This window comes from Equus quagga, chromosome 15 (genome assembly GCF_021613505.1).
Source record: "Equus quagga isolate Etosha38 chromosome 15, UCLA_HA_Equagga_1.0, whole genome shotgun sequence".
Taxonomy (NCBI): Eukaryota; Metazoa; Chordata; class Mammalia; order Perissodactyla; family Equidae; genus Equus; species Equus quagga.
The window spans coordinates 66,437-76,909 of NC_060281.1; the positions used below are offsets into that span (position 1 = coordinate 66,437).

Below are 10,473 nucleotides of genomic sequence, written 5' to 3' on the forward strand. Positions count from 1 at the left end.
AGCTCCTCTTGAGACTGATAGTTTGTATTTTTAAACAAAATTTTGGATCTGTCACAAACAATGCAAAACCATCTCAGAACTGGATGTTTTCCTTTGTGGTCTAAGACATTGTAGACAAATTTTATTTAAATGTACCCTAACCTTAGTGTGGAAAGATGAACTCTTCTCTTTAACAAGCATAAACCAGCGGAGGGAACCTAGTTAACCAAGGGTGCATAGATATGTGTGTGATGCCTCACTCCGCTCTGCAGAGAGGAAGCCTCTGTGCGTGGCCCCATCACAACTGTGGCCCTCTCACTCAGAACAGCAAGTGCCAGGACCAGGAGAGGGGTGTTGGCTGCTGTGTCGAACTCATCTACACTTGGGTTACGCCCAGTGCTTAGCACACTAGAAACCGTGAGGAAGGACACAGGAGAGCCCAGGCTCTGAGGCATCTGGAAGATATCAGGGTTGGCTGAAGCATGTCTATTCTGCTTATCTAAATTACCGTCAATAACCCCGCAGCCCCAAACAGTCAAGGGCTCTGCACTTGAGCTGTATTAATCAGTCCATTTGAAATTGGATCAAGCATTAGTCAATGATATTCTGGACTCGGATCTGCTCTCTTCTAAGGAAGAATCCTCAATATAAAACGCATTTTCATTCGGACATATTTTGCTTAACTAAGTGCGATTTTTTTATTTCCTAAGATGTTACATTGCTATTGTTATTACAGGGGTCTTTGTGCATTTATTATGCAGTATTACAACTTTCCTTGCCTATGAAACCCAACAAGGTGAAAGCTAGGGTAATATTAAAATGGGAGCTTCAGTTTATTTCCTTCAGATTATTGAAATGTTCTCAATTTTTCATTTTTCTCTTCTTACATTTTTCCTCTTTCCCATTTTTGTTGGTGTTTTCTCTCTCCTTACATAAACTCCTTGAGGTCAGGGACATTTTACTACACTAGCCTAGAAGTATCTACTGAGCACATTCTCTGTCATAGCTTCACGCAGGGCGATGTGACACAGAATTGGGGGACAGAAGACCTAAGTGCATGAAGTATGAAGCGTTAAGTAGGGCATACATGCTAAGTAGTAATGCAGGACATGCTACAAGGTGGTTTTTGTCAAATGTCCAATGACCATAGAGAAGCAAGAAATCTCTGCATGTGACTCTCTAAGTCAATAACTTAGCTCAGCCATTCTGTATATGTTCAAACCTACAGGTGAGTTGTCTTTGACTCAGTCACAAGCATGCAGAATAAATCTTAATGTTTTAGGTATATGTGAGCATGAAGAATTTAAAAAACTTGGTTGGTAGTCTTCTTGCATGTTGACAGTTGACTAGTTCATTTTTGGACTGAGAGCAGAAGTTTGATAATTACACTTAAGTTCTGTCTTTGCTTTCTGCCTCGCTAACATAAGGAAAATTGCTGTGCAGTATCATGTCAGCCCAGGTGCCCCTCACTCAGGACTGCCATAGAGGTTACACTTAAGCAAGCACCCCACATGATCACACACTTTCCCTGTAGGTGTCAACAGCTCTGTTCTGGAGGGTGAAGCCAAGACAGGTGATCTTACTCTCAGGTGGCTGCGGAGTTCAGGCCAAAGACAATCTCTGCCCTTAGGATTTGGAGACAAATCCCTCTTTGAGATAATTTGTAAATGGATAGCTCCCAAGACAAGGAAAGCTTTCCAAATATCATCAAAGAGAAGAAAATATCTTGTAACGGCTGTGATTTATTCTGTGTAACCTTTGTTGAAAGAAGGTTGTCACAACAGCAGGATGGTGGGACCTGCTATGTCTCTGTGTCCACCAAACAAGAGAGGGCTCTTTAATGCCATCCGCAGTGGCTTACCTACCCCCGGGGGTGCTTGATGTGGAACATCCCACCACATGCACAACCCATCGTGAGTGAACACGTCTAGGTTTTGATTTGCGAATCCCTTTGTGTTAATTAATACAATACAGAAATGGATGCCCAGAGCCCCATCACCCGAAGTGAACTTCAGAGCTAGTGTTAGTGCCGTATAAATATATTATGAGAACACAAGTGAAAGGAACCATCCCCAGATCCACACTGGCCCCCACCCAGGGGCCACCTCTGGGCAGGAGGGTGCCTCTGCTTCCCCATCACTGAGACAGTGGCAACAGCAGGAGAAAGCCTGTGTCCCTCCCTCCCCTCAGGCATCTGGGAGCCTCCTGCTGCTTCTGTCTCTGCTCCTTCCCACACTCTTGGCTCTGTCCTCCAGGGCTTTGCTCCCAAACCCAGACCTTGAGAACTCACTAACACAGATTAAAATGTTCTTTCACTTCCTATTCCATCTAGATAGAACTCTCTGCTACTTAATCTGATCAAGCTTTCCCCTCTGAGGCATGAAACAACGACCATAAGTTATTTGGTGAGGTTTCTGAGAGAGTTATCTTCAGAAGATAGGATGGGGTGGAAGGATTCGCCTATTGAATCAGGTCACCTGTCTAAACCTCAGTGCTCGCTGAGCTGGAGACGTCACAGGAAGGTTGTTCTCACCTCCTCTACACAGCGTTCCTTTTACCTAAAAACAATTTCTCACTCTAAAATAAGGGTCCTACTGATGGGGAGTGTATCTTATACTGAGTCCTAGGATCTGAATACTTGGTAAGACTTCTGTCTGGGAAAATGGTAGCAAGGAATAACCAAGACCATGATTATTATTTTCCTCCCAGAATGTCCCATGCTCTGCAGACTGTAAAAAGCAGAGAGTGAGTTAGGGAAAGACACTAGTGCTCCCAAGGGGAGAAAAATCAATAAAACAGCAAGATTTGTAGGCAATCTTGTGAAAGGTCATTTTTAATCATCTTGTATTTGTCTATTGGTTTTATTCACATGAGACACATTTAAAACATCTGTTAGGCATCAGATTTATAAACAAACATATAGCAGAAGAGAAATCACAAACCTGCTTGATGTTTCCCCTTGTTCTTTCCTTCAGGTGCGTGCAGACAGAAGAAAAATGATGATAAACTGGTGAGTATATTTATTGCACTTCACAACAGCCAAGTTGGAGATTGGGGAACCAAGTATCTTAAGTAGTTCTTTTCAAGCAAGATCCAAGGAAGCAATATTCCTTATAATAAATGTACCTAACTTCTTAACATAAACTCTTTGTGGCATAGACCTGAGCCAGCACAACACTTACTGGACAAAACCAATCCTGCCCACATGTAACCAAAAGCCACATACTTCATGAGCCAAAGTTACAAATGGCTGAGACAGCGGGGCTCTGAGCTGACCAGCATCAGCAGACTCCGGCATGGTGCTGTCTTCCCGCTAGCTGCAGCCCCTGTGCCTAGGCAGACTTTTGGGCCCCCTTAATCTGACTCGTTGGTGTGTGACCGTGGCCTTGTACTTCTAGCACTTGCCCAGGCAGATTTCCTTTCATATCATATAAAGCATGAATTCTCTTGAAGTGAATCAGACACATAGAAAATTGATCAGAACTGTGCTAGCCTGGTGTTGGGCAGAGTTTTTAATAACCCATTTTAGCAAATTCAGGTCTATGTAACACGGTGAAGGGTCCCCACTCTTTGAAAATGGGCTTAGCGCCCCTTGGGCAGGCACCTCACCATCTTGTGCATCTTGGTTTTCTTATGAATAAATCAAAGGCATTGGATTAGGTAATCTCTAAATTCTGACTTCTGAAGGTACCACATGACATCCTTGGAGCTTGACAACTCCCCGTGGCTTCATAAATGTCTGACTCATTCTCTAAAATAGCATATTTACCTGTGTCTCAGCCTTTGCATAGCTTTCACTCCCTTTGAGAAGACAATCCAAAAAAATGTTCCTTTATAAATCCTCTGTTATTAAAACAAAATTTTGAAACAGCAGCTGTCAAGACCTCTAAAGTGTAGTAAGAGACAAACCGGAATGGGAAGGAGACAGTAAGAAATGTGGGGCACCCCTGCAGGTTTGGGCAGCTGAGCCATGCCCCTCACCCTGCCCTCGCCCCACAGAGGTCGCATCCCCTCCACTGACTCCCTATGATGAGGTTGTCTCTAGAACTGTTGCAAACCATCACTGGTGTTTTGTGACACAACAATAACACTGATGATGGCGGTAGTGGCGGTGATAATGTGTGGATGGTGTAGTCTCTTGCTGGCCAGCTCCTCAGAGCTGCAGCCCCTAGAGCTCCCCAATTCCTCCCCTGTTTGTTCTCTCTTTAGCACTTATCATCACCTAATCTATTGTACGTTTTACTTATTTATCTTTATTGTCTCTTCTCAGCACTCCCTCAGGCCTGAGAGTCTAACCTGTGTATTTTTCTCTTCCTCTACTGCCTTCCCTGTATCTGGAACAGTGTCTTGCATATAGCTTGTGCTCAGCGAATACTTGTTGAAGGAATGTGTGAATGAACGAATGATCTTCCTCTCAAGACACTCTTAAACCCTAAACATTGTAAGGAAATACATTGTGTAAATAAAAAGAAGTTTTTGTCCATTTCTTACTATGTCACTCTGCACCCTGTAAGCCAGTGAGTTATAAATGTAAAATATCCCTCTAAGTCATTGTAAATTATTCTACTCACAAACCTACACACTTGGCTAAAGCAGAGGTTCTGAACTGACTTCAGGGAGTTTGTCAATACATTAAAATTGTAGGCAAGTTTTGATATTTTATGCATTGAATATGATTTTTGAGGAAGAGTCGGTTGCCATCATGTCCTCAATGGTTTAATGGAGAAAAATAATAACAACAATTACAGATTCAGAAGGAGTGCGATCTGAAACAGTGAAGTGCAACTGGATGGAGAGATATTAGGATGTTCGGGTTCCCATGAACTTTGCCAGGGACTGCTGTGTCATTCTGGACAAACACCTGTTATTCAGCAAATGGGGCTGAGACTCAGAGGTTAATGAGGGGTGGAAGGGGAGGAGAGTGAGGGGACGGTTGGCAGCCACAGTGAAACCCCATGAATGCAGGTGTTTGCATGACTTCTCCTCCACCACCACCCTCACTTAAAACAGGGAAAGTATTGGGGAAAAGAGAGAAATTATGTGAGTAAAATAATAGCTCATAATCTGGGAGAATTGACTCATTTTTAAATTGTTTTTCCAAGCTTCAGAGCTACTTTTAATCCCAGAAGGGGCAAGTGGGAAGCCGAAGAATCACCTATGAGAACAGACCGCTACTTCTGTCATTGGGTTTTCCTACTGCCCTTCCTCTAGCACGTTTATCCAGCAACCTCAATGAAGACGAGAAACACAGTTCCTACATGATTCCCACTTTTGATTCATACCCCCAAGGAATAGGTGGCACCAGAGTTATATTCCTTTTTTGTTTTTTAATACTACTACTTGGAAGGATATAATACTCAATAAATGGAATTTAACTAAATTTTAAGATCTAAGTGAAGAGAGGTTGCCATCACACCTTCCCTCAAAGGCATCCATGCTTCCATCCTTGTGCAGACTCCATCCCCTCTGAAATCCTGGGGCTCTGTGAATGTCTCTGTCACAGGTGCTGACAAAGTCTTGACCCCAACTTCTAGGAGACATGTCCCACTAGAGCTTAGAAGGCATCTTGCCTGCTCTTGTCCTTCACTTTGTGGCCAGGAAAACTGAGGCCCAGGGCAGGACAGGGAAGTGATGCCATAGATCCCGTCGGGTGAGGATGGATCTGCAGCTTACCAACAGTGTGCATTCTGCTGCATCACAAACCTTCTTTCAGACTGCGACTCCCGGGAACAAGCCATGCAGTTTGCCTGGATGGCTTCTCCTCCACATCAGCAAGAAAGAGCTTTCTCTGATGAGTCACAGCAGTTAAGTGCTTGAAGCCCCTGAAGCCACCAGGATTAAGGTTCTGCTGGGTTATGAAGGGAAACAGCAGGTACTCTGGAATCCTATGTCAGATAAGCCATTTGATAGCTTCTGAACAATCAGAGGAACTGAGCCTGTGGCCAAGCAGGGCGACTGGCAGAGGCCTTCCCTTGATTCCTTGCTTTAGTTGTTTCATTGAGGATTTCTTTAGTTGGATGGTGACTATAGTTTAATATGTGCTCTGATCGTTGAACTGGAATCCATGATTCCAGGACTAACAGTTTTGTTGGAAGTTAAAGTTCATTGTGGTCACGATCAGGACTGTTCCTAATTTTTCTGGTTCTCCTCTCCTTCCAGGAACACACAAGGATTGAACTTCCCCACCCTCTTGAGTCTAGGCATGGCCAGGTGATTGGCTTTGGCCAGTGAAACGTGAATGCGAGTAATATCACGTTTACATTTTGCATGATAACTGCACATTTAACCTGGTTGGCCCCAGGGCCTCACTGTAAGCTGTGGTCCTGCTAGGACTCTAGCTCTTCTCTTGCTGGGCTACTGGTGTTAGTTTGATCTGCAAGGGAAAGCTCAAGGCCCATCCTCTGAGGGGATCCAGATGAGAATGGACTTTAAGGGACTTCAAAATAGTTATTTAACAAAGATATATTGCTCTCAAAGCATGCCCCGCTTGGGGTCAAGGGATGTATGAGTTTAAACGATCATTGTTTTTCGGGAACCGTGGTGCTTACCTTCAGAATTCTGGTGCGCTTTATGAAATGAGATATTAGAAAACCAGCATGAAGTAGTAGAAATAGATCTCTATAAAAGTTTACACTCCCTTAATCTGTAAACCCAGGCTCTGGATGGTGAGGAATGATACTGAGTCCATGTGGTTTTGTGCCTGAGTTGCTACTGAGAAGGCTTGAATCTTTCAAAGAGCAACAGAGAATAAGACAAGCCAAACATCGACATTTTTTTGTATGGTTTGTTTTACAAATTTGAAGAGACTCAGCTACAGCACCAACTGTCACACTGATACCTACTTGGTAGGGCTACAGGTGTGCAAGGCCTTCAAATGCGGCTTCCAGGTTGCAATGGAAACAGATTTCTCGTCAGCTGCGTAACTACGCCAAACACACTGCATGGGGCATACACGGCGACATAAAAAAGAAAAGCAAAGAGAGGGAGATAGAATGAAATGAAATGGCGATTATGAAGTCAATGCATGTTAAGAATCTCCGCTTGTCATACTGAGCCCTTATAAAGCCCCACAGGGTGAGGAAGACTACTAGACATTGTCCGCCGGCTATTAAACACAGCATCATGTCACATCAGTGGAACTGCTTTTCGTAACAACTCACATCAAAGAACAAAAGTACCAAAAAGTATAGCATCAAGTAATTTTTGAACTGGTTAGGGAGAGGTATGACATTACCCAAGGCCAACTATCTGAGCATGCACATGCATCCCGGCAGCCAACTGCACGTCTTTAATCACTATTGGAAAAGCGAGAGGCGAAGGACCCTGAACATCCACAATGCACCTAGAAAATTAGCCAGTAAACCAACTGGTAAACTAATGCCCACAGGGTATGTTAATGATTTACTGAAATTCCCTGAAACTGAACTATGCAATCCTTCTAATGCTAGAAATGAAGATATTGATAACAAAAAGCAGGGCTAAAACAAGATTGGGGAGAATGCATTGTCTAGGAATATAATTGGAAAGCACGTAAGGATTCAATGCCATGGTCTACGAATATGTTTATAGTTCTTTGATATAAAATATAAGCTCTGTCTACTTCGTATAATTATACCTGACATATATAATACAAAGTATTTTCATATAATCCTCACAATCACAGTGAGGGTTAAGATCCCCCCTTTTACAGGAGAAAATAAAGGTTCAGATAAAGGAAGAGGTTTACAGAAGGTTGGTAAAGTCGAGACACTATCTCAGGTTGCCTGGTTCTAGGTCCTGGAATCCCCCCACTGTCCTTTGCTGACTGTTATTGGAAGAACTTCTGAACTGTCTACTTGAGAGACTGCCTGAACTTGCTTTCCATATGGATTTTAGTGAATTTCTTCCTTTGTAATATGTCTGCAAACATCTCTAATGACCAAGTGTTTATTCTAGTCTCCTGAGAGGAAAGACTTTTATTATAATTCGTAAATCAGAGCATTCTGGTCTATGTGGCAAGTTCATTGAAAGGGGTCATATCTCTAGTACATGACCATCCTTCATGATTTTGAACCTACATGAAGAAAACAGTGATCTAATAATACTCCCTTTCCTGAGAATATTATTGAAAAAAATGTGTGCTGAACAAAAAGAGTCAAAAATTGACATAACTACTTTGGAAAACTGTTTGCCAGTAGCTAATAAAGCTGAATATATACATAGCCCATGATAGAGCTTCACACTCCTATATATATACTCAACAGACTTGCTCACACATTCCTCACATGATATGTACTATAATGCTCCAAACAGCACTAATCTTAACAAACCAAAGCTGGAAATACTCAAGCACCCATCAACAGTAGAATAAATAGATAAGTTGTGGGTATGAACACGTAGACAGGTACACAGTAAAAGCACACTGTAGCTACACTCAACGGTACGGATGAATTTTACATGAATAAAGTTGAAGGAGAGAAACAAGACACACAAGAGCACACACTGTGTGATTCCATTTCCATAAAGTACAAAAAACAAGGAAAACTGATTTTTGGAAGGCAGCAGTGTGGTTCCCCTTGGGGATAGTGGTTGAGAATGTACATGGGAGGTACTGGCCGTGCTCTTTCTCTATCTGGGTGCTGGCCACACGTGCTGCTCATTTCTCTCAGAATCCGCACTCTATTCTGCATGCACATTGTATTTCAATAAAACGTTCAAGAAATGATATAAAAAACTGGAAAAATATACAGTGAAACCTGAGGGTTTTTTATATCATTAGGGAAGGTTTAAGAAATAGAAGCATAGCTCCTTGCCTGGAGACTTGCTCATACGGCTCATGTTGATTTATTCAACAAATTGGTGAAAACTTATACTAAGCATCTTGGCATCTTTTAGAGAATAAAGCAATTACCATTGTACCGTCTTCAAATGTTGGTTTTTGCAAATATTGTACAAACAATTTACAGAGTGATCTAGAGTAATCAATGACAGGGCACAGATTCATCAATGCAGCCCCTTCTCTAGGGAGGCCCGAGAACTTCCGACGCTGTGACGGCATAGGTGGCTACCTTGATTAAGCAGTTTTCATAGAAGGCATCATATACATGTGAACTCACATACCTTTGAAAGCAAGACTTATGTAGAACTAGAAGCATACAGCAGCTCTGTGCATTATTAGAAAATGAAATCAGTGAAAAAAAAATCCCAAACAATAATACAACAAAAAATGGGACTAAGGCATTACCTGCCAAAGTTCTAAAGAACTGGGGGCAAAAAAGCCACTCCTAGAAAATTGAAGATTTTCTTAACTATTCTGGCTCTTTTTCTATTAAATTTATCTCAACGGCTAAGCTCCTCTTCCCTTCATTAGGCTTCTCCTGAAAATGTCTTGTAAACGGGAAGCAAAGAAGGAGCAGGTGGCATCTCTCTCAGGACTGACATCAGCTAACAGTCAGAATGGAAGTGGAAAGGGTGCCTCTCTTGCTCTTCTAATAACTTTGTCCTGTCCTGAGCTCATTCTCGGCTAATTGCTTCTAGTGCTGCACCTCAAGGCCACAACCACACAGTCAAGTAGCTGATGTTCCTGTATTTAAAGCCAAAATCACATGGTAGTTGGCAGAGAAAAATACTGCCCTGAGGGACTGAAGTTACCCAGGGATAAGCCACAGGAAGGAAAAGAAAACCAAAGGCAGCACTTGTCAGGCACCCCAGTGCTCTAGGCCGCTGAGTAAGTCCAAGCTCCACCTACAACTGTAAGCGCAATGACGGCACAATTAAGTTGGTGGGAGTATTTGGTTTGTATTGTCTGGGGTATGACAGCTATGACACATTTGACCCTTTCTGGAAATTTTAATTTCAACCGACCATCCAAAGGTGTAAATAACAGGGAAGTGATTTTTTTTCAAGAAGTCAGAGAACTAAAAGATTTAGGATGAAAACCAGCAATCTCTCCCCACCTCGCTTCTCACTAATTCAATCTTGTTGCTTCTGTTTTTAAGAATCCCTATTTTTATGGATTGTTCTCATATTTCTTGATTTTTCAATTGTAGGCTTTTCAATTAACTTCCTACCATGAAAAATAACGATATAGTCCGCTTATACTTTCTGCTTCTCTCATCCTACCAATAGTTTTTAGTTTAGTTAATTTTTAGTTTAGTTAAGTTTTTAGTTTAGTCTAGTCAGTTAATACTGTTTAGTGTTTGCACTATTTTGACCATGCATCTAGACGTAGGTCAGCAATATGATGTCCATGACTACTTCTTCTTTCTTATACATTTTTTTTTTGTTTTCCTTGGAGTTATTATTGCCCCATTTTAGTTTCTTGATTTACCTTTATGTACCTATTAGGAATACATTCCCAAACTCAACAAAGTCTCTAAAATTCCACTAGTCAAATGTATCACGAAATCTGTCAGTTCCAATTTGCGTTTCCTTGAAGGTCTTTCTCCTGGACTCTCCAGCCACCTGTTCTCTGCTCCCCAGCTGCTGCAGCATTGGTCCCTGCTCTCTGCTCTC

General features: G+C 42.1%; 1 protein-coding gene across 7 annotated transcripts in view; it reads right to left on the bottom strand.

The window, feature by feature from the left end:
* The window catches only part of KCNQ5 (potassium voltage-gated channel subfamily Q member 5), a 469,780-nt gene that overhangs the window by 58,449 nt on the left and 400,858 nt on the right, over window positions 1-10,473 (bottom strand). For 5 of the 7 annotated variants that reach the window (XM_046641230.1, XM_046641227.1, XM_046641228.1 and 2 more), the window contains exons 8-9: window positions 6,822-6,916; window positions 2,922-2,948 (exon numbers count right to left, since the gene is read on the bottom strand). In XM_046641230.1, the coding sequence (XP_046497186.1) occupies window positions 2,922-2,948; window positions 6,822-6,916 (122 nt within the window). The remainder of the gene's footprint in view (window positions 1-2,921; window positions 2,949-6,821; window positions 6,917-10,473) is intronic. The other 2 variants (XM_046641231.1, XM_046641229.1) reach the window with 1 other exon arrangement.